Genomic DNA, 22844 nt, shown 5'->3' on the forward strand with positions numbered 1-22844 from the left:
TTCTTGAGTGTCATCATTTTATAAATCACAGTTTAAATGATGGTATCAAGAAGTTATAGCCATCATATTACTCGTGCTGTTAATTCGCCTTTGTTATGTAATGTTTTCTTCAGGTCTGAGTCGTCTCATAAACCTTAGATTAAATATTAATCTTAAGAACATTATTGCAGTGGAACAAGGTGGAGTCATACTGACAAAACCATTTTAATGCTTCATTTAAATGTGTACCTTGTACTCTCACTAAAGCCCAGGGCTTAGACAACAGGAAGCAAGATCATGAGATTCACCTCAGGTAAATTACCACCATTTATTCATTACTGTTGTCCATCGATTTCATTGGCAAATCTGCAAGTAACGTACAGGACAGACCTGTGTTTTATAAACTGGTGAACTACAATTTTTGTTTGCGAGAAAAAGTGGTAGACTTGTTTGCTGTCCTTTATTGTTTTCACTTAAGTGATGAGGTCATAAAATGTGAAGTCCAATGTTTATTGACTAGAAAAATATTTTTCAGAAATGCAGTAATAAGTTGCGTTGTTTCACAAAGTTGAAGAGATATATGATATAAATCAAGTTGAATTTACAGTGTCTTGGTAACAATGTAATATTTAATACTAGTCAAGGTTTTACTTGAAAGGTACACATAAAAACTACCCTGTATTGACTGTAGTCATACTTGAACTCTGATCTTAAGTCTTATCATACAATTCACATATTTTAAGATAAAGCAACCAGACTTTCTATTAGTAAGCAACAAATTTATCATATATAATATTGTCTCATGGCATGATTATAAAATGCATCTTGCACTCATTAAAGCAACACTATGTAGTTTCCATGCAAAAATGACTTACAGCTCCCCCATGTGGTTGAAAAGCGCAACAGTGCCTGGTATCAGACACTCCTCTGCAGGAAGGGGGAGGGGAGGGGCTGTGTTTCCTACCCTCCACCGCCACTTTCAGAGTGTGCTTGTAGCAGCTAGGAGGCTGCTCAGGTTGCAGCAACAGTACAATTTGTCCAGTTAAAAGTTGTTCTATCACTGAAATAATTTTAGAGACATTATTTAAAGGTAAAAAAACTACATAGTGTTGCTTTAACATTTTAGGAAGGAAAATAAACGTGTTTGTATTACTTTACCAGGCTGGTCACACACCACTGCTCCTCAGTTAATGTTAACCTGTGGTGAAGAACCTATGAGTGTTAACAGTGAGCTGCTATGGTTTAGTTTTTATAAACGCACTTAGGGGTGGTTTCGCGGTCAGGGCTTATCCTAGTCTCAAACTAAAATGCATGTTTGCCATATCTTAACATATATCCAGGGTTCCCACGCCATGGGTCCTTGAAATCCTTGAAAGTTTGTGAATATGTGGAAATAAATTTAAGGCCCTGGGAAGTTATTGAAAATACACATACATAGATACAGGTCATTGAAAGTGCTTGAATCTATTTTATGCGAGAAGTTTTCTGGAAAAAAATCCATATTATTCCCTGTGTAGTGTAGGATAATATCATAAAAAAATCTAGACTTTTAAGCACACATGCTAAACTGTTCGCTTTAAATGCTCATATCTTCTGTATGCGAATGTTGATTCATACCAAAATGCTTATTTGCTTAGTTGTGTTTGACACATGAAAACATCTTGGGTTACGTATGTAACTGTTGTTCCCTGAGAAGGGAATGAGGCGCTGCGTCTCCCTTGCCATACTTCCTGCATCCCTGTAATGCCGTCTTTGGCAATACTTCAGATAGCGATATAATTCCTGGCTCCCGCGTCATCCTGTCTTTGTCGTTTAACCTCACCATTGGTTGAATTTGATATACACATTCAGACACACTCACCCCATGGAGGCGTCCCCAAAGTGTCACCGCAGTGACGCAGCGCGAGTTCCCTCGAAAGGGAACTGTAACAATGTATCTTAAAAGGTTACACGACGTAACCTTGCTATCACTTAAAATGTGTCCCCACATTTATTGGACCTGGAAAGTCCTTGAAAGGTCCTTGAATTTGAAGTTAACTAAGGTGTGGGAACCCTGTATATCAGTGTCATTGTTTTGTCTTAAGATGCACACCAGTATTGTTTTTTAAGGTATGTTTGTAAAAACTACTTAAATGTCCTAATAAAACCAAGGCATAGTCCTGGATTAATCCAAACCCTGTCCTGGAAACTGCCTTATAATGTTTGTTTATTGTTTTGCTATTACAGAACCAGTAGATGCCACAGAACTACCAACGTAAGCCAGTGTCATAAAAATAATTTATGTTAAGTCTTTTATGAGCCTAGACTTTTACATAAGACGACATTGTATTTTATGTGAATTACCATACTGTTGGTTTGTTTACATAAAACATATGTACAGCAGAGTGAAAATGTCTTCCACAGGAAGTTTACCTTTAACCCAAAATTAGGGATTGACAACCCAGCCTTGGTGATCTCGGATGACACAGGTACACAGCCACAAATCAAACCTTATATAGTATATATTAAAAGAGAGTGTTAGTAATCACTTTTCCCCAGAGCCTGATGTGCGTCCACGGCTGTGTGCTCTCAAACGGGAGCACGGTCAGTGCTTTGGGTTTTACCTGAGCAAGGACGCTGGCTGCAGGGGACATGTGGTGCGGCAGGTGGAGCCTTGGAGCTGCGCCGAGCGTGGTGGGTTGAGGGAGGGGGACCATGTTTTGGAGGTCAATGAGGATTTTGTGGATGACAAGGAGCACTTGACTGTGAGAGCACTTTCATATGCAAAAATTACATCTGTGTCTTCTGTGAATTAAATACAATGGCTTGTACAAATGATATTGCACAAACACTTCAGTAGAGCATTCATTTACATTTATTCATTCAGCAGATGTCCAAAGCATCAAAGCACTGTACCAAGCTATAGGTTTTAAAATATGGGCATTATCTGGGAATCACATCCATGACCTTGCTCCACGCTCTGAGTTGAGCTAGGACATTATATTCTTAAAAATACGAAAAATATATTAACCTTGATATCTTTAAAATAATTTAATAATTATAATTATGAAAGACTTTAGTTAGATTTTACAGACAGTCACTTAAAATGGTGTATATTTAGTATCATAAGTATCTTATAACCTGTGTTTTGTTTACAGGTGGTGCTGAAGATCCAGGCCTGTAGTCTGCAGCTCTATCTATTAGTGTTGAGTGCCCAGAATTATGAGATTGCAGTAACAGAAGAAAGAGATCTCATGTCCCTCGCCCAGGCTCACCGTGGAGAGGGTTGTTCTCGTCCACGGTTATGTCACATCACTAAAGAGCCCGGCTGTGGTTTGGGTCTCAACATCATCCCTGTTGAAGGTACTGCTTCTGAATTGCTACTAAACATGTTTGTAGCTCAGAATGATGACATTTGGATATTTAGTAGAGTATAAGAATTGGCTTATACACTTATAAAATGCTGGGTTATTTTCTACGCCACTCTGGTTGAAAAGTGACAAAACCAGCCGTTGGGTTAAATTAAATTATCACCATCTCTGTTTTAAACCTAAAATTGCATTTTACAACTTGTAGAGTTATTTTCTTAACTTAGATTTAGATGTTGGCTGTATCATTTCAAGTTGTCATTATGGTGATCAGTGTTTGTTTTAGTTGGACTTTACTTTTACTGTAGCTTTTTTTGACTACTATAACTTTTTGTGTTTAAGACATATCTCATCAGTGTAACTCTGCTTTATTGTTACTTTTTAACACACTGTAAGGTTGGGACAATGTACACCCAGCAGTGTTCATTTAACTCTGTGTTCTGAGAGTGTAGGTGAGCGAGGCTGTTATCGTCTTAGCCCAGTGCATCAAGGTCCGGCCGAGAGAGCTGGAGTCCAGAATGGAGACCGGCTGATCTGGATCAATGGAATTAGGGTCTCTTCACTCACACATGGAGCTCTGTCAAAAATGGTAGGTGGGCAATGTTAATGATATTTGAAATCTCCAGTTAAGCAAATGACTTTGCATTCATTGTTGTATATTCCATGTATCAGGTGAAGAACTGTGCAAACCATGTGACTGTATTGGTAATTGACAGCAGGAGTAAAGAGAGCTATGCTCGAAGAAATTTACCCATAATTCCCGCTTTTGCCGAAAGTCATAATCTACCCTATACTCCGAAAACACTGCATCTAACTCAGGGACCACAGGGTTATGGGTTCCTGCTGAGACAAGAGAAGCTTAAATCTGGACGTATTGGTGAGAAATCACAGATTTTTCTTTAGTAGTAATATGAACACATATGTTCTGGAAATCCCTAGACTTGTAGATGTGTTTTTGAAGATGCATGGTAGTTGGTTTGCAGCTGGTCTAAGATACAGTGATTATCAATGGTCACCAACCCTGTTACTGGAGATCTAGGCTGTGTCCGAAAGCTTAAGCAGCTGACTTGTTGCCTCGCTTCCTCGTGAGGAAATGACTTCAGAGGCATGAAGGCAGCTCAAAGAAACGTATTCGGACAGACTTCATAGGCAGCAAAATGGAATACTGTTTGAAATATAAACAGAGAGCGCTTTTGTGATAACTAATCACATATTTGACAACTACAATACTAATTTCTCACTAAAAATGCCATTTAAAAAGTGAAAATATAACTTTGTTTACACGAAATTGGTGCTCCAGCAACCTTCTTGGCCGCCATTTTATTTTTTCGAACTCAACCAGGCTCGACCAATCACATCCACCATGCTCGCATAGCATATGTGACAGGACATGGAGGTATCTCAGGAGACAGGAAGTAAACCTAACATTGGATTCAGATGTGCCTTGATGCCTTCCTGCATTGGAATGACAGCATTTTAGTGCTTTCGGAAACAGCCCTATTTTCACCTCCAACCCCAATCAAACACACCTGAACCTGCTATTCAAGCTTTTCACGGCTGCCTAAAAATTAAAGGCAGGTGTGCTGAAGCAGGGTTGGATCTAAAGTATGCAAGAGGTTTGATCTCCAGGAGCAGGGTTGGTGATTATTAAAGGGCTAACAAACCAGCTGACCATCTTAAAGAAATAGCTCACATAACTTTCTTTATATTTTCTTTTTATTTCTTCAACCCCCCCTGCATTGGTAAGATTATAATAACGATTTATAAGTTGAGCTGTCTGGTCAGATTTCTCTGGAAATGTTAGTCTGATGTTACCTGATCTTAACTCGTGTATAAATACGTAAAATAACCAAAAATTTTATTTATGCAAAAGCTACGAAGGGCAGCTTTGAAATGCTATGTATTGTAAATTTTGAAGCTCATCAACATACAAAAGCACATACACCCATTAAGTAGTCCACACGACACAGGGTAAATATGTCTTGTGATGTAAAACGATAGGTGTAGAAGAACTACTAATTGATATTAATATTCTGAAATTATTTGGTTAAATTGAAAACCGAGACCAACTAAATTCAAATATGGTGACGTTGATGACCTTAAACCTCAATGCGTGTCTTCTAATTAAAAATCACATGACATACATCTGGGATGAGTAAATTATAAGAGAATTTTTATTTTTGGGTGAACAATATGTACCCCAGCTATTTTAAAAAGTACAGCTTTGCACCTAAAGAGTTCATGTTAGTACATCAGTGGCACATCTTAGAGAGCTTATTAGTTCCTCAAAAATACATACTGGTACCAAATGTATACTTTATATCTTATAAGGACCTTTTAAGGTCTGAGCTAGTGACAGCCGGTTACATATTTTGACCTTTTCGTCCAACAGTGTGCTATTAGAATATTATCATATAAAGGATTATTTTGCTGGGACAACAATTTTGTAATATGCCCTACAGCTCACGTGCTACGAGAAATCGACCCTTGCAGTTCAGCTGAGAAAGCAGGGATGGAGGATGGAGAGCTTCTCCTAGCTGTAAATGGGGAACAGGTGGAGGACGCAGAGCATGAGGACATCGTCAGCAAAATACGGCAAAGCGGCCAGCAGGTCACTTTAACCACCATCTCCGTCTCTGGCAGAAACTACTACACACAGGTGCTTATATGCACGTCATTGCAAATGCACATGCTTACACAAAACCAGGCAACGCTGTGAGAGAATGTTGAAGTGAAGCAATAACATCTTGAACAGCTGCTGAATCAACTATTTTTCTGACTAAAGATATATGAACGTGAAGGGTGTCCTAGACGCTAAAGCGTATTATATTATGCTTATATTACACACTGAAGCAGGTGTTTGTATAATAAAACTCATCTACTGTGTGGAATAGGCATAGACCCTAGGGAATAGGTGTGCTCGCTCTGACCTAGATAATAAGGAAATCATTATTTTATTGAAGTATGTACTTGGATTTATTACTGAGAGAGTATCTGTTATTTAATACTTATTCCACTTCAGCTTGGCATTTCTCCACTGCTGTTCTACGAAGATCACATTCCAAGAAGGGAACGGTTCTCCCAAACTCCTCTGCAAGATGAAGAGGCACCCAACAACCCACAATGCCCTCGACTTTGTGTGCTTTATAAGGAGAGCACAGGGTTTGGCTTCAATCTAGGCTATGTTGAGGATAAACCTGGTGCCTTTATCGGTCAGGTACAGTTTCTTCGTTTCAGCATTTTGGATGTCCATTTTAGAGGCAGTTTTTATATAAAGAGTATATAAACGCAATAAATCCATTTTGACTAATTTTGATAAAAATGTGTTTTTTATACCAAGAAAGTGACAAGAAAAAAACTCTATTTTTTGTTACAAACTTTCACATAGCATCTTTAGGTTATAATAACATAAAAAATTCAAATCCATCTTTTGATTTTCAAAGATTTATAATAAAAATATTTTATTCCGCAAGATGCTCATGGTGCATATTTAACACATTTTGTCTATGATAAATGCTATATGCATAAAAAAACAATGTTCTCCTTGTTGCCTACAGGTGGCAAATGGGAGCACTGGAGAAAGAGTTGGACTATGTGAGGGAGATGTGGTTATAGAGGTTAATGGACAGAATGTGGAGGAAAAATATTTTGACGAAGTGGTGAGGCTGATAAAAGAGGGAGGAACTACTCTCAGGCTTTTAGTTGTGGATGGACAAGGCTATGAAAACCTGAGAAACATCAGAAAGACTACAAGTTCCAGACTCGTTCCTCAAAGTATCGAGGTAAGACATGCTCGCACACATCGCCGGCTTGGAAGTTTCTATCTGACATTTTTGTCAAAATTTAGTTACAGTTGTAAGACAACTTATGTGATGTTTTATTCAAGTTGTGTACATTTTAGGACTTTTTATTAAAAAAAAGTTTTATATACAAGTCGAATGGAATGCAAAAAATCCTTTCAAAACTACTCAGAATGCAGATTGAACCTTTATAATTCTAGAGCGGCGACACGGTTCTGCATTTTGCATTTCAAAATATTTATAAAAACTTAACTGTTTTCTCAGGCTCCAGAAATGTCACAAGACAATTTCGTATGATTGAATCACATCTGGTAAAGAGAAGTGTAGTGAAACATGACACAAATCCTGTGAAGTATACTTCTACTGCACAAGAGGAAATGTCCTTTTTATTCCTGGTTGAAGAACACAGATACCAACTACTGTGCTCAAAATGTGTAAATAAATGAATAAAACAGTAATTAAAACACATTTCAAAATTACTGTTTGTTTATTACATACTTCATTGAAACGAAGTCTTAGCAATATTAGTACTTCCAGTATATGAGTACAAAATTGATAAAAAGATTATAAAGACATATGTTGTATATAACTGTAAAATATCAAAGTAAACCAAATCATTATCTTATTTGTTGTCATATCACTTGTAAACATACTTGTGTGATTTCATGTTAAAATGTCAATGTCTGTAATCTTTGTTTAACAATTAAATTTATAAACCCTTATTTGTTGTAGTGTTTTGCTACATAAAACGAGATTAAAGGTGCATTGTGTAACTTTGAGAAGGCTCTCTTGGCATAAATGCAATATAATATACATAACTATATTATCAGTGGTGTATAAAGACCTTACATAATGAACTGTATTGTTTTTTATTGCCTTAGAATGAGACGTTTTTTTCTACATACAACACGGGTGGCTGTTATGTAGCCCTTAACTGACAAACTGTTTACAGAGCGTGTTTCGTCCCTACGTTGTCTCTGACGACAACATGTTTGTCCTTTGGCAGCTACCATATGCATTTTGAAATTGAGTTGTGATTTAACATTTAAAAACTGCAAATCACATAAAAGATGATTTATTTTAATTCATGCATAATTAGATCTTATATATGAAATGTTTTCCACATGCACTACATTTAAAACTGTCTTGAATTTTTTTTTAAACCACTTTAAACCTAAACTTTTTCTTCTTTGGTGGTATTCTCCAGTTCTGCAAGTACATAGTTAGATTAATAAAGTTATTAAACACCAATTTATAAAATAAGCGTTATAAAGAGCTCAGATGCAAAACTCCCGCAAAAAGTGCGTCTGTAATGGTTTTTTGTAATTAAATTTTTTTATAAACTATTGGATTCTGCAAACAAACCAGTATTTCTGAATGACCTGAGGCTGGGATTAAGCTGATTTAAAGCAAAAGTATTTGATGAACATATAATACATGCTGAGAGCATTCGGTTAATATCATCTCATTTTTGACGGAGGTGGTGTTTAACCTCTTTTGCATCTGAGCTCCTCAATAATATTTATAACTATTATATAACTTTACCAGTTAACTACCAACCTTTGAGAATTTGGTCAATGCACATAGCGACTCTCTCTGCATCCTCTATACTGAAGCACATGGGAGGTTTGAATTTGATGACACTGTCCCATGGTCCATCAGTGCTCATAACTATACGCTCCTCTTTGAGCCTGAGCAAGTTAAAATAAGCAAACGGATAACACACATTTTTTTGATTAAAGACAAAAAAAGAGAAGGTGTCACTATGAAAAGTTTGTACCTTCTAACAAGCTGTGCAGTTTCTTCTGTGGCTGGTTTTCGGGAACATCTGTCTTTAACTAGTTCCATACCAATAAACAGTCCTACTCCACTGAAAAACAAAAATAGAGATTACTACTTCAAATGTTTTTCATATGAGATGCAGTATGACATGTTAGAAGAATCTGAATTAAAAACAATATTAATTAGTAAAAGCCTTCCCAATTTCTTACGAACCGCACATCTCCGATGATTGAATATTTCGTTTGAAGTTGACTAAGCAGATGTTTCAAGTGACCTCCAACACGAAGTGCATTTCCTCTCAGGTCCTCTTTTTCTATTACATCTAAAACTGCCAAACCGATGGCACAGGACACTGGATTACCACCAAACTGCATGGGACAAAAATGATTAAATATGAACTGATGCAAAATGCAAAAAAAAATTAATAACTTTGAAGTAAAATGGTTCTTACTGTGTTGAAGTACTCCACACCATTATCTGTGAAGGCCCGAGCTATCTCCTCTGTAGTGGCCACACATGCAACTGGATGACCATTACCCATTGGTTTGCCCATAGTGACAATGTCAGGGCAAAATTCTTGAAGCTGAAAAGCCCAGAAATGACTCCCAACACGACCAAAGCCTGTCTGAATCTCATCTGCAACGTAAACTCCCCCCGCCTCATGAACATATCTGTGGAAAACATGACGTTGCATGCAGCTTCATTCACTGGTTCCACCAAAAGTTTAATATCTATCAAAAACATACAGAAAACAATCAAAGAAAGCTTATTGCTTATTTACTACTGTGTAAGTATGAAGACAAGGGTCTTTGCACTCACATGCACAAAGAAAAATACATTTTAAACCCACAATATGTAAGGTTCTCCCATTAAAATACCCCCAAATCACTAGCTCAATGTTATAGATTGTGTTTACATGTGTACAAATGTGTACTCTTAAAGTTACAAAGAGACTTACTCAGCTACTCGTTTACAATAACCATCCGGAAAAATGATCTGGCCACCAACACTAGGTAAAGACTCAGCAAAAAAAGCTGAAATCTGTGGACAAAAAGAAAAGCCAGAAAGACTAAGTATATTTTAAACACAGACACATTTACATTTTTAGTTTTTCTACCATACATACTTTCCGGCCTTTCGTATGCACCTCTTCAATAAGACTTTTCAATAAGTCAGCATAAGCCTCTCCTGGGTTGGGATGGTCCTCCCGGTACATACCTTGGTAAGTATCAGGAAGAGGTGCCTGTTGATACCCCAGAATGTTGATAAATAGCAAAAAAACATTTATTACTGTTTGAAATGTCTGCAGTCTGTACTCACCACATGAACAAACTCTTTTTGTCCCTCCAACTTCCTAAACTTGTATGGACTGATATCAATGAGTGAGGTGAGATGTCCATGATATGCACTTGAGAGTCAGGTAAAGAAAATTTTAACACAGTTGCTTTAAGTTACCACATTAACATTGAACTTAAATAGAATATAACAAAGTTTAGTAATACTTACTGATCCAGCACTATGACGTCCTGATGTTGGGTATACTGGCGGGCAAGTCGCAAGGCAAGATCATTTGCCTCGGAACTTTGAATTGAGGAAAAACAATACAAGAATTCACTTTCTGATAGTATTAAAGGGCACATTTTACTTTTTTAAGATTTGAAATAGGATGATAGTGTCCCAAGAGAACATATGTGAAGTTTAAGCTCAGAGTACCCCACATATAATTTATAATAACATGTTTAAATTGCCACATTGTAGGTGTGAGCAAAAATGTGCAGTGGGTGCTTCCCTTTAAATGCAAATTAGCTACTGCTTCTTGCTTTCTTACCAAGAGAGACAGCAAGCGCTTTCGTTTAAAATAAATCAGATTTTTGCAGAGAAGTGCAGAGAAAATAGCGGTCAGCATACAACTTGCTGAGAGCAGAAACTATGGTAATACAGGACTGTCAGTCAGCGGCCACAGGCGGGGCTTTAGCAGTGTGACATCACATTGCTAAGAGAATCAAAACAGCATGTCTAATGAAACTGCTTTGGTTTAATGGCGATTAAAAAAATTGGGGTATTTTTTTCATTGTGGGATGGTTGTGTTTACACACTGCCAAAAGACATGTATGTCCAAACAACTTGTGGATTTTGTATAATAGGTGCCCTTTAAATCACTTTCAAATGTGTGACTGGAATAATTATGATACTGTTATTTACTTACCCTGAGTTGACAAAATAAAAGACACTAAGCTTTTTTGGCAGGGTGGCTGCCAGTCGTTGTGCATATAGCACTATGTTATCATGGAGAAATCTAGTGTTTGAATTAAGAAGATCCATTTGAGCAGCAGCAGCCTCAGTGATGCTAGGATGACAGTGTCCCACTGCAAACACAATGGAATGGGTCATTAGGGTCCAAGATAGAAGTTCAAAACCTACTAAAACTCATAGATGCTGCTACAAATCTTCACATTGGACCTTTAAATGCATACTGCCCACTGTTTTCCTGAAGCTACTGGTTGGCAGTGGCACAGGTGTGAGGGCCCGATCATCGCTGCTTGTAGCTTTAAACATGGTTCTGTGGTTTGTTATTATTACAATATCTGACACTGTAGGTGCTTTGAAAATCCTATTTATTCAAAGGGAAAATACCAGGGAATTTGGCTGTGACTGTGGCTGTTGTTGATTATATTTTTAGGGCATTTATTAACATGCAGTTACAGTAGTGACACCACTTCCATCAACTATATGATGTATTGGCAGAAATGTAGACCTAAACTAAATCTGTGAGCAAGCTAGTCTTAAAAACTATTGCATGTATTAGGATTTTAGAGTTTCTTACCATGTTGGACATTACTAATGCAATCCAGGTACTGCATGCCTTTTTCATCATATAAATACTGACCCCGTGCTCGTACAATTTTTACGGGATCGTGAGAGAAAAACAGCCTGCAGGACTCTCTAAAAAGACAAGAGGTTAAAACAGATTAAAAAGTATGAAAACAATACTATGTCTGATATTGCAACATGTAACGATTTATGTGGCTTACCCGATAAACTTTCTGCGCATTTCCAGAGTCTCATTTTTGCTGAAAACTTCGAGAGCCATGACAGCAAGCGGTCATTTTCCTTCTGTGTAATTTATGACATAAAAAGCAAGCACTTCATGGGACTTTAAAGAGCGTTTACGAAAAGTCTACCCACTAGGCACTACAAGTCTTTCAGTCATATAAGACTAAGTCCTATCTACCTAAATGGGAAAAGACTGACATCTGTAAATTCACTCCGTAAGATCACAATAAAACAACATATTTCACAACAATAATTAAACCTGACATCAACTGCACCATAAAATTTGTTTCTTAAGCTTAAACTGCGCTTAAAACGCTTTATTTCCAGGTTGCTGCAGCTACTACGCATGCGCACAGATTGGCAAGCGCTTACAGAGCCCCACCTCCAGAGAATCATCAGTTTTTAACGATTGATGATTGGCTCGTTTTACTGAAAGGCGGGACATTGGTCAATTGGCTGTTGCACTTTTCAGTTCATAGAAATCAAACTGCGGCGTCTTGTAGTGTCGTCCTCTGCTGATGACGTCACAAGCGTAACTCTGTTAATGTTTATGGTCTGCTGTACTGGACCACATCATATATCACATTATACCATATTTCGACTTGAACTAAGGTATGACATCGAGCGATCTCGATACATTTCTAACGCACCTGTGTAACCTAATGCATTATTCAGTTCTAAGAGCGACATGTACAGCTCGCTGTAAGTTGCTAAACGTGTTGCTAGTTATTCAGCTAGCTTGTGATGCTTGACAACATAGAGAGAGATCTGTCATGGTGTCTGACAGCTGGAAACTGATGTTTATTTAGGTGTACACAAGTAACACGTGCTTTCCGATCATTGCTTGCCTCTTTATTTAATGATTCAGTGCTACTTAATTACACACGTATGTTTAGCAGGTTAGCGTTCTTGATATTAACTTGAAACCATGTTGATTCTTGTAAGGGTACATTTAGCCAGCGGTTATAAATTTGCCTGTTGCTTAAATCACCTACCAGTGGCAGTGACTCACCGTAGCATCAGTAGATTCATGTTGAGTACTGACACACGTCAGAAGAGTAATAATGTAATTTTGACAGTGAGTAATATACATATGAGCCATGTGCAATGTCTCATATAGCATGAAACATCCCCCATGGGGATCAGAATACAAAAAAGCAAGATTTACCTTAATGGATCATCACAGCAGGATTTAAATTACATGCCGGAGCAATTTCACACACTTTCTTTTTCCAGGAAGTGAAAGCACCTGTTGATGGAGGACGTGCTCCAGTGAAATGACAGACCAGGGCAATAACAATCAGAACATCTCACAAAATCCATTTGCAGCTCTCTTCAGTTCCCTAGCTGATGCTAAGCAGTTTGCATCCGGCCAAAAGCAACAAGGTCAAGCTGAGCAGCAATGTATGTTTAGTTTAGCGAAACAAATGCTATACAGTCTTTAAAATTACATTTGCAGAAATATATTCATCTCAGTCTTTTCCCTGCACCTGTAGATTCAGGGGAGAGCCAGTCCGAGTCAGACAATTCGGTCTCTGACAGCATCGATGACAACGATGACTCTGTGGCAAAGATCAGCCGATCTTTTCTCTCACATCAGGAGCTCTGTGAGCAGCTCAATGTCAACCACATGATCCAGAGGATCTTTCTCATCACACTGGACAACAGTGAGTGCTAAACATATAGAAATATATGCACTGTAAGTCACATTGGATAAAGCTGCTGCATATGCATAAATGTAATATAAACGTAATATAGACCTGCCTGCTTTATCGCAATTAAAACAACTATAAATAGCTTAAATAATTATAAATAGTTTAAATCAACTTTTATGAATGATCACTATGATATTTACAAATACAATAGAACAAAAACAATAGAGTAGTGGTTTTAATGCATGCATCAAAAATATAAACATCATATAGAAAATATGACAAAAGTGTAATTTTTCTTACCTTAGCCATGAAACGAACACTGGGACAAATATTATATTAGGCTGCTGAATATAGGCTATGCACAGCAAATAAATGCGTAAACATACCAATAACAACAGTATGTAATGTAGCATGAGTCACATTTTCCAATGCATCTTTTACCTTGCAAAGTTTTGTTTATGGTATCAGAGTACAGTATAATTGTTGATGTCACACAACCTGTCCTGGCATTTGCCTATTTTGGGTAACCTTTATCAAGTTACAGCTGAATGTGCGCTCTATCAAGTTTTGGTTATGTAAGGAATAATTGGGAAAAAAAATGTGAAAATAATGCACACCCAAGGTGGTTATATGTTACACAGCGGGTGTGCATTATTTTCAAACAGTTCAAAGGAACGGAGTCAATTATTCCGCTTATACCACCATTATCACAAAATTAATCTGGTGCCTATTTTTAAAGGAAAACTCAACCGTTATTCAATATTTTACTGTGTTCTTACCTCACCTTAGACAAATTAATACATACCTATCTTTTTACAATGCGTGCATTTAATCGTTGTACAGCTTGTTGTGAATGTGTTAGCATTTAGCCTAGCCCCATTCATGCCTTAGGATAAAAAACAGGGATGAATTGAAAAGCCACCAAACACTTCCATGTTTTCCCTATTTACAGACTGTTACATGAGTAGTTACACAAGTGAGTATGGAGGCACAAAATTGACATTAATCCCAAATTAACTAGCCCTAGTTTGATTAATCTAGTCTAGATGTTAACAACAAAGGATGTAAAAAAAACCCACTTAAATCTGCTAATTTTTCGATCTGAAGTATGCATAATTATATGGTTAGATTGAGTTTATTATTGGCATTGTGGGTTTCCCCATTGAATGCAACCCTGTACATTCAGACCTGTGACATACTTTCAGATCGTAACTCATGACCCACCAGTTGAGTACCACTGGAAGAACAGAGAATATGTTTGTGAGATACTTCCCGTAATTGATCCGTTTCATGCATTTTCTCTAATTTACTTATCGGTATTTTAGGATGAGTGTGCTTCATATAAGTCATTTACTTCAAACGATGTCATGTCTTACATTCTCGATGAGCTCAGTCTAGGTGACCTTATCACAATTACACACAGTTTCCTGGAAATGTTTCAGATGACCTCATCCAATGCGGTTTGGCATATCATTTAAATAAAGTTGCTTTTACTTGAATGTCTTTACCGTACACAAGATCAGATGTTTGCTGCTATGCCACCTATCACATGGGTCTATTTGCCATTTAAATCTTTAACCATCTGCAAGTACTACCAGAATTGAAACTGTGTTGTCTGAGCCACCTGCAGGCAAGCATTAGTCAAACCTACACTGTAGTATATATGTCATTATCAATGAGGATATAGTCACCAATGTGTTTGCATGTTTTTTGTTTGCAAGGACAACTATTGAGTCTAGATGTTGTTGGAAATACTTTCAGGTGACCCCAGTCTAAGAGGTGGTAATGGCATCCCACCACGCTGTGTATATTTGGAGGAAATGGCAGCGGATCTTGATGATCAGGACTGGCTTGACATGGACACCATAGAGCAAGTATGACATCATCAGTATGTCATTGTTGTCTTATGATAAGTTAAATACGCATAAGCATAGTTTGAACTTTGATCAATAATAACATTTTGTAATTTATCTCCTCCAGGCTGTGTTCGCCAGACTGCTTCTGCAGGAACCTGGGAACCATCTAATTTACATGACTTCCTGCAATGTAGTGAACCTCTCTGCGGATCGTGATGCTGGGGAGAAACGTGCCGTACCTTACCTATACGCCTGCTACCTGAGAGCTAAAGAGGAGGTATTGTGTGTTTTCATACAGTAGTTCAGTCTCATTGCATAAGTGATAAGCCGTATGTTGCTTTTTCCAAAGTGACTAACAATGTATTCAGGGTATACATTTTATCAGTATCCGTTTGAACCCATGACATTTGCGCTGCTAATGCAATTACAGCATCTGTGTACTTCAAAACCCCACAGGTCACAAAAGTCCCGGAGAAGCTGTTGTCGTATGCTGTGCGATGTAAAAACCTGACCGTGTCCAATGCACGGACAGTGCTGCTGACTCCAGAGATCTACATCAGCCAGAATGTATATGAGCAACTTCTGGATCTGTTGTTGGAAGCTGTCAGAGGAGCTCGTAAGTTAGCTGTAAAATCCCATTTGAGGACGTGTGATGTATATAAGGGACATTCCACTTTAAAAAAAAAAAAATATGCTCATTTTCCAGCTCCACTAGAGTTTAACATTTGATTCTTACTGTTTTGAAATCCATTCAGCTGATTTCCGGGTCTGGCACTAGCACTTTTAGCATAGCTTAGCACAATCCATTGAATCTGATTAGACCATTAGCATCGCGCAAAAAAAATAACCAAAGAGTTTCAATATTTCTCCCCGAATTTTTGCCCGAAAATAGTCCCCTGCCATTGAAAGTAATCAAGGGGACTATTTTCGGGCAGTGCGTTATATCACTACGCCTGCTGCAGCCATGTTACATCAGTAAAGTCCTTGATTATTATGCCAGTTTGAGAGTATAGTTCCTAGCCATATCTGCCTAGAAAATCGTAACTTTTAATTTTCAGTCGGTCTTAGTACACGATGTAACTACAGAAGAGTCAAGTTTTAAATAGGGAAAATGTCGAAACTCTTTAGTTATTTTTTAGTGCGATGCTAATGGTCTAATCAGATTCAATGGATAATGCTAAGCTATGCTAAAAGTGCTAGCGCCAGACCCGGAGATCAGCTGAATGGATTTCAAAACAGTACGAATCAAATGTTTAACTCTAGGGAAGCTGGAAAATTTGCATATTTTCAAAAAAAGTTGAATGTCCCTTTAAATGCTTATGTTGTGTATCACTGCAGGGCTTGAGGAAGTTGTGGAGTTTTTGGAGGAGGTCATCGCTAGTCTGTTGGCTGACCAGGAGGTACGGACTTTTGGGGAGGTAATGGTGCCAGTGTTTGATATTTTTCAAGGCCGAGTCAAAGACTTAGACCTCTGTCAGCTGCTGCTGTTTTCCTACCTGGAAATTTTCCTGTACTTCAGTCGGCAAAAGGACATCGCTAAGGTTAGGATTGTCGTACTATTTTCCAACAGATTATCAACATTGTATATTATTATGATCCTAGGTTTATATTCCGATCCTAGGTTTTAATGGAGCACATTCAGCCTAAAGATCCTAACAATGGACTTCAGTACCAGAAGACTCTTTTAGGCACCATCTTAAGTATTTCTTGCCTGCTTAAAACTCCTGGTGTGGTTGAAAACCATGGTTTCTTTCTCAATCCTTCTCGCTTGAGCCCACAGGAAATGAGAGTTCAAGAGTCAAATATACACCAGGTAAGAGAAGATCCTAAATGTACTGTAGTCTATATAAATTCATGTCAATTAATTTTTTTTGTTCTTTCATTTTATAGTTCATAGGACAATTTCATGATAAGCTGTATCAGATCCTGAAAAACTTGCTTCAACAGTCCAGTGAGACACGTCACCTGCTGCTCTCGTGGTTGGGTGGTTGTCTGCACGCCAACATGGGGCGGGCCAAAATCTGGGCAAACCAGATGCCCGAGATATTCTTCCAAATGTATGCTTCAGATGCATTTTTCCTAAATCTGGGAGCTGCGCTGCTCAAGCTCTGCCAACCATTTTGTAAACCGTACTCTCCCAAACTCTTGACCTTCAACCCCACGTACTGCATGTTGAAGGAACTGAGTGAGGAAGAGCGGCGCAACAGAAACGTGCATGCGAGAGGTGAACTACCTGCGCAAACGGTTTTGTTCACATCTTTTTTGCACATACAGTAACTGAAAACACTTTTTTTCTTACAGGTTTGGACAAGGAGACCTGTCTGATTCCTGTTCCCCCTCAACAAACAATTGAATTTGCGCAGTCGTACAGCCTTCTCACAGAGAACCTTATCCTTACACAGCTTACAATGTACTTGGGCTTCCATAGGTAATGCTATTGGCTTCATAATGATGAAAAAAGTCATTATTTGAAAATATACATGCATAGATACAGGTCATCGAAAGTGCTTGAATCTATTTTATGCAAGAAGTTTTCTGAAAAAAAAAAAAAAATATTATTCCCTGTGTAGTGTAGGATAATATCAAAAATTCTAGACTTTTTAAGCACACATGCTAAACTGTTAGCTTTAAATGCTTATATCTTCTTTATGCGAATGTTGATTCATACCAAAATGCTTTTTTGCATAGTTGTGTTTGACACATGAAAAAGTCTCAAGTTACGTATGTAACTGTTGTTCCCTGAGAAGGGAACGAGACGCTGCGTCTCCCTTGCCATACTTCCTGCATCTCTGTAACGCCGTCTTTGGCAATATTTCAGATAGGGATATACTTCCTAGCTCCTGCGTCACCCTGTCTTTGTCCTTAAGCCTCATCATTGGTTGAATTTGATATATACATTCAGACGCACTTACCCCTAGAGGTGTCCCTAAAGTGTCACTGCAGTGACACAGCGCGAGTTCCCTCAAAAGGGAACTGTAACAATGTATCTGAAAATGTAACTTGATGTAACCTTGTTCTCACTTGAAATGTATCCCCACATTTAGTCCTTGAATTTTAGGGTATTGGATCTGGAAAGTCCTTGAAAGGTCCTTGAATTTGAAGTTAACTAAGGTGTGGGAACCCTGCACTAGATGCACCAGTTATAGTTCCTGGCCACAGACACATTGCATGTGTTCGAGGCGACAACTGCATTTAAATTCTTGATGGTATTTGTTTGTCAGACTACATGATCAGATGGTGAAGATGAATCAGTCTCTGCATCGGCTGCAGGGGACATGGCGAGACACGCAGCTGAGCGGAGGACCGGCTGCAGAATTGCAGGAACAGTTTGAACGACTTATGACAGTCTATCTCTCCACCAAGGCCGCTACCACGCAGACCACCATGCTGCAACACTGCCTCAACCTCCAAGTCTCATGCGCCACCCTGCTGGTTCAGCTCAGCTTAGGCAACCAAGGCTCGGAGCACATTTCGCTCTCGTTTCCCCTGCCTCCACTTGAAAACAGTCTGCTGTGCTTTGTGCCAGGTAGTCTTTTAAAATGGTTTCATCCAATCTGTCATTGTTTGCATTTTAGAGAAAAGTTTTTGATTACCTATACTAGTGGTGTTGTCTTTTTAGAGTTTTTCGTCGAAAACATGGGTGATTTCTTCATATTCCTCCGCCGGTTTGCTGATGAGGTTTTGGAGTCATCGGCAGAAAGTTTAGAACACGTCCTGACCTTCATCACTGTGTTCATGGGCAGCGTTGAGAGGTGTGAGGCGCTGTGATGCTGTGAGTTCTTCACACGTTTTTTGCCATGTGGCCTGTTGTTTACACGTAATTATTTACCCACAGAATGAAGAATCCTCATTTGCGAGGAAAATTGGCAGAGGTTCTCGAGGCTGTGATGCCCCATATGGAGTCTGCGTCACCTGGCACTGCCCAACCCATCATGTTTCAGCGCCAAAGGGTGTTCAGCACATATCGACATGCACCTCAACTTGCTGAAGCCCTGATAACTGTGTTTGTGGACATAGAGTTTACCGGTCAGTGTTCGTAGTGTTTTTGTTAGTGCTACTTTACTTAGAACGTAACAGCTGTTGTTAAATTTTATTTATGGCCTATCTCACAGGTGATCCTCATCAGTTTGAGCAGAAGTTTAATTACAGACGGCCAATGTATGCCATTTTGAAGTACATGTGGGGAGAAATAAATTATAGGGAGAGCATAAAGGTATGAATCGGACAAACGTTTTAATAATATATCATCACTAATATCGTAATTTATGCGCACTAAATGGAATGAAAGGTTTGCAAGTTTAATAGTTTTGCTTGCTCACAGCATCTGGCAGATTATGCATCTGAAAACCTTGAGGCCATGAATCCACCACTCTTTCTAAGGTTTCTGAATCTACTCATGAATGATGCCATCTACCTACTTGATGAAGCTATACAGGTACTACTTTTTAAAGCCACAACAGCCTATGGCATTCACAGATCTGTAAGCAAATCCACAGGTTTTGTTTGTTTGGTTAAGCTTGGCTGCGTTAATTATGAACTTATTAAAGAGAGAGTCCATCCCAAAATAAAAATAAAAATCATCATTTACTCACTCTCATGTTGTTCTAAGCCTTTTTTTTTTATTCTGTCAAACACAAAAGTAGATATTTTGAGAAATAATGGCAAACAGCACACAGTTGACCGTACCCGTTGACTTCCATAGTATTTCTTTTTTCTACTATGGAAGTCAGTGGCTACTGTCAACTGTGTGGCTACCATCATGTATGAAAACATATTTTGTGTTCAACAGAATAAAGAAACTCATACCGGTTGAGAATAACATGAGAGTGGGTAAATGATGACACCCCTTTTTCCATTTGGTTGAACTATCCCTAAGTAGCTTATGTGTGTTTTTGTCTAGTACTTAAGTAAAATCAAAATCCTCCAGCTGGAGAGGGATCGGGGGGAGTGGGACAGTCTCGGACCTGACGCCCGCAGAGAAAAAGAATCAAGTCTGCAGATGTTTGGACAGCTGGGTCGCTTCCACAACATCATGTCAAATGAGACCATTGGCACCTTGGCTTTCCTCACATCCGGTAAGAGGTGTGAAATAAACCAAATGCAGTAAAATATTAACGCATCACTGATTTTTTGTCATATAGTACCTGACTGAGTCAGACCTGAACCTGAAAAAAAACTCTTATATTTTTGTTTCCATTCAGAGATTAAAGGACTTTTTGTTCACCCGTTTCTTGCTGAGAGGATCATCTCCATGCTCAACTACTTTTTGCAGCACCTGGTAGGCCCCAAGATGGGCGCTTTAAAGGTGAAAGACTTTAGTGAATTTGATTTTAAGCCTCAGCAGTTGGTGTCTGACATCTGTACCATTTACCTAAACCTGGGGTAGGTTTGTTGCTAATATATTTAACTCTACGCTGAATTTAAAGTTTAGTCAGTATTAAGTAAACAAACTTTACTTCTTGGGGTTGTTTTGACTGCAGGGATGAAGAAAATTTCTGTGCCACTGTCCCGAAAGATGGGAGGTCGTATTCTCCCACTCTGTTCTGTCAAACTGTCCGTGTCCTCAAGAAAATCAACAAGCCTGGCGATATGATTGTGTCTTTTAGTCTCCTAGCAGATAAAATTAAGGTTAATCTACTCACTTTTGTACATAGTTTATCATAGATGCATGCTTTTCTTTGGAAATCATGGGTGTTGATGTTAATCTTGTTATTTTGTTGCATTTGTGTCCTTAAGTCTCTGGCAGACAAGCATCAGCAAGAGGAGGAGACCTACTCCGATGCTCCAGATGAATTTCTGGATCCGATCATGTCTACCTTGATGCTTGATCCGGTTCTGTTGCCTTCTTCAAATGTTACAGTGGACCGTTCAACAATAGCACGGCATTTACTAAGGTGATATTTTAGTTTGATATTTAAAGGTGACATAGAATGATTGAATGGGGTATTTATCCTTGTTCTATGATGTGACATGTAGACAAAACTTTTTTTGTTTGGGTCTGTAATGCCTTAGAAGCTTCCTAAAAACCCTCTATTAGGGTGGGGGATTTTAAACAAGTGGTTTTGCACCTATTTGGCTCCCCCTACTGGTTTAACTTGCAATCTCATTACTGATTGGCTGACTTTGCTGCCACATAAAAAATTAGCCAATTATTTTAAAGTGGAGGGGCATGGAGATGCCTCTGATGTCATAAGCATCAGTTTTTCAGATTGGGCCGTTTTCTGGCTGACATTTCTAAAAGAGGAATTTTTATGAGACTGAGATGTTTAGCATGTCTAGCACTTTTTGTATGTTTGTGAATGCGGGTAGACTACCATTATTCAACAAAGACAAGGTAAAAATGGTTTTTCATTCTCTTTCCCCTTTAAGGTTTAGTTTGAAAAAGCATGAGTGACACATCAAACTAGAAGTCATTATTTTTCATTGATTTAAATGTTACTGTAATTTGAGAATTTCAATTGATTCATTTCACACATTGGACTGATTCAGTTCGTAAATTCAGTTCATTGAAGGGGAGATTATCTACTGTATGAATAAAATCTTAAATATTTTGTGCTTATAGTGCATGACTCATGGAATACTTTTATAAGGTTTTTGTATAAAGAATCATTATATACAGAAAAAAGTGTGAAGGTTCTTCAGAATAATGCCCATTTTTTATCCTTTTTATGATATATAATAGAATTGCTATTAACTGATGATTATTTGCTGTTCTTCTCTTTCTTGGTAAAGTGACCAGACAGACCCGTTCAACCGCAGTCCACTCACTATGGATCAGATCAGACCTAATGAAGAGCTTAAGCAACAGATCATAAAGTGGCTTGCTGAACATAAGCAAGGAAACCAACAAATGGGACCCAGTGGCTAAACCACATTATTCCCTTCCCCCAGCACAGGCATGCTGTATGACTAAGCCATTCAGATGATTCTGACCTCTCTCATACTGCTTTCAAAAACAGTACATTTTAAGCACACGTGAAGGAACATGTCTACATTCGTGGTGTTATCGTACTCCTCAAAGGTCAAATGCAAATCTCTGAATGCCTTATCATTGTAGCATATTAGACTATCTGCTTTGTGAAACTATTTGGAGGATCTTCTAACCTTTGGGTTTCATGCAGGCAACTCAAATCAATGTTGTTCACATCCCAAACTGAAATGTACAGATTGGGGGTTTATAGAGAAGTATATTTGATTTGCTTTCCGGGTCAATGCATTTGCCCTAACTCTAACTAATATTTGTGAAATATTTTATATGCATTGCTTATACATAAACAATTTCAAGTTCATGTGTTTATATTTCCTCATTTGATTTTAAGAGAAAGGGCTGTGGCAGTAAAAAATGTATGATAAAAATATTAATCAGTTTTA

General features: G+C 38.2%; 3 protein-coding genes across 6 annotated transcripts; 2 read left to right on the forward strand and 1 right to left on the reverse strand.

Moving 5' to 3' along the window:
* Nucleotides 1-102: 102 nt before the first annotated feature.
* Nucleotides 103-7522, forward strand: nherf4a (NHERF family PDZ scaffold protein 4a). 2 transcript variants are annotated; one of them, XM_065281184.2, is made up of 11 exons: nt 103-292; nt 2206-2233; nt 2383-2447; nt 2518-2723; nt 3117-3321; nt 3779-3915; nt 3999-4203; nt 5789-5985; nt 6349-6543; nt 6884-7108; nt 7391-7522. In XM_065281184.2, exons 1-11 carry the CDS (start codon nt 277-279, stop codon nt 7421-7423), a joined length of 1512 nt encoding a protein of 503 aa, XP_065137256.1. In that variant the 5' UTR covers nt 103-276; the 3' UTR covers nt 7424-7522. The 2 variants fall into 2 exon arrangements, with proteins under 2 accessions (XP_065137256.1, XP_073671713.1); XM_073815612.1 differs by lacking the exon at nt 7391-7522 and having other exon boundaries at nt 6884-7362.
* Nucleotides 7495-13163, reverse strand: phykpl (5-phosphohydroxy-L-lysine phospho-lyase). Its single transcript, XM_065281186.2, has 13 exons — nt 13131-13163; nt 11941-12022; nt 11733-11851; nt 11115-11274; nt 10415-10489; nt 10229-10316; nt 10035-10151; nt 9867-9949; nt 9360-9579; nt 9122-9276; nt 8907-8996; nt 8687-8817; nt 7495-8335 (listed from the first exon to the last, which is right to left on the reverse strand). Exons 2-13 carry the CDS (start codon nt 11997-11999, stop codon nt 8301-8303), a joined length of 1332 nt encoding a protein of 443 aa, XP_065137258.1. The 5' UTR covers nt 12000-12022; nt 13131-13163; the 3' UTR covers nt 7495-8300.
* On the forward strand, nt 12461-22844 carry ube4a (ubiquitination factor E4A (UFD2 homolog, yeast)). 3 transcript variants are annotated; one of them, XM_065281178.1, is made up of 20 exons: nt 12461-12574; nt 13199-13366; nt 13459-13629; nt 15379-15491; nt 15598-15750; nt 15930-16089; nt 16812-17014; nt 17095-17286; nt 17364-17697; nt 17775-17901; nt 18695-18999; nt 19093-19225; nt 19309-19499; nt 19586-19686; nt 19795-19908; nt 20374-20548; nt 20675-20855; nt 20954-21101; nt 21210-21367; nt 22206-22844. In XM_065281178.1, the coding sequence occupies exons 2-20, from the start codon at nt 13240-13242 to the stop codon at nt 22339-22341; spliced, it is 3222 nt and encodes a 1073-aa protein (XP_065137250.1). In that variant the 5' UTR covers nt 12461-12574; nt 13199-13239; the 3' UTR covers nt 22342-22844. The 3 variants fall into 3 exon arrangements, with proteins under 3 accessions (XP_065137250.1, XP_065137251.1, XP_065137252.1); XM_065281179.1 differs by having other exon boundaries at nt 13199-13348; XM_065281180.1 differs by lacking the exons at nt 12461-12574; nt 13199-13366; nt 13459-13629 and having other exon boundaries at nt 15379-15505.

This window comes from Paramisgurnus dabryanus, chromosome 8 (genome assembly GCF_030506205.2).
Source record: "Paramisgurnus dabryanus chromosome 8, PD_genome_1.1, whole genome shotgun sequence".
Taxonomy (NCBI): Eukaryota; Metazoa; Chordata; class Actinopteri; order Cypriniformes; family Cobitidae; genus Paramisgurnus; species Paramisgurnus dabryanus.

Coding starts and splice junctions, on each gene's coding strand:
- nherf4a (XM_073815612.1), top strand. Junction 3,322..3,778: donor CAACATCATCCCTGTTGAAG/GTACTGCTTCTG, acceptor CTGAGAGTGTAG/GTGAGCGAGGCTGTTATCGT. Junction 3,916..3,998: donor ATGGAGCTCTGTCAAAAATG/GTAGGTGGGCAA, acceptor TCCATGTATCAG/GTGAAGAACTGTGCAAACCA.
- phykpl (XM_065281186.2), bottom strand. CDS start 11,999: ATGGCTCTCGAAGTTTTCAGCAAAAATGAGACTCTGGAAATGCGCAGA. Junction 9,580..9,866: donor TATTGTAAACGAGTAGCTGA/GTAAGTCTCTTT, acceptor TGTTTTCCACAG/ATATGTTCATGAGGCGGGGG. Junction 8,818..8,906: donor ACTGCACAGCTTGTTAGAAG/GTACAAACTTTT, acceptor TAACTTGCTCAG/GCTCAAAGAGGAGCGTATAG.
- ube4a (XM_065281178.1), top strand. CDS start 13,240: ATGACAGACCAGGGCAATAACAATCAGAACATCTCACAAAATCCATTT. Junction 16,090..16,811: donor GGAAGCTGTCAGAGGAGCTC/GTAAGTTAGCTG, acceptor GTATCACTGCAG/GGCTTGAGGAAGTTGTGGAG. Junction 19,000..19,092: donor TCTGCTGTGCTTTGTGCCAG/GTAGTCTTTTAA, acceptor TTGTCTTTTTAG/AGTTTTTCGTCGAAAACATG.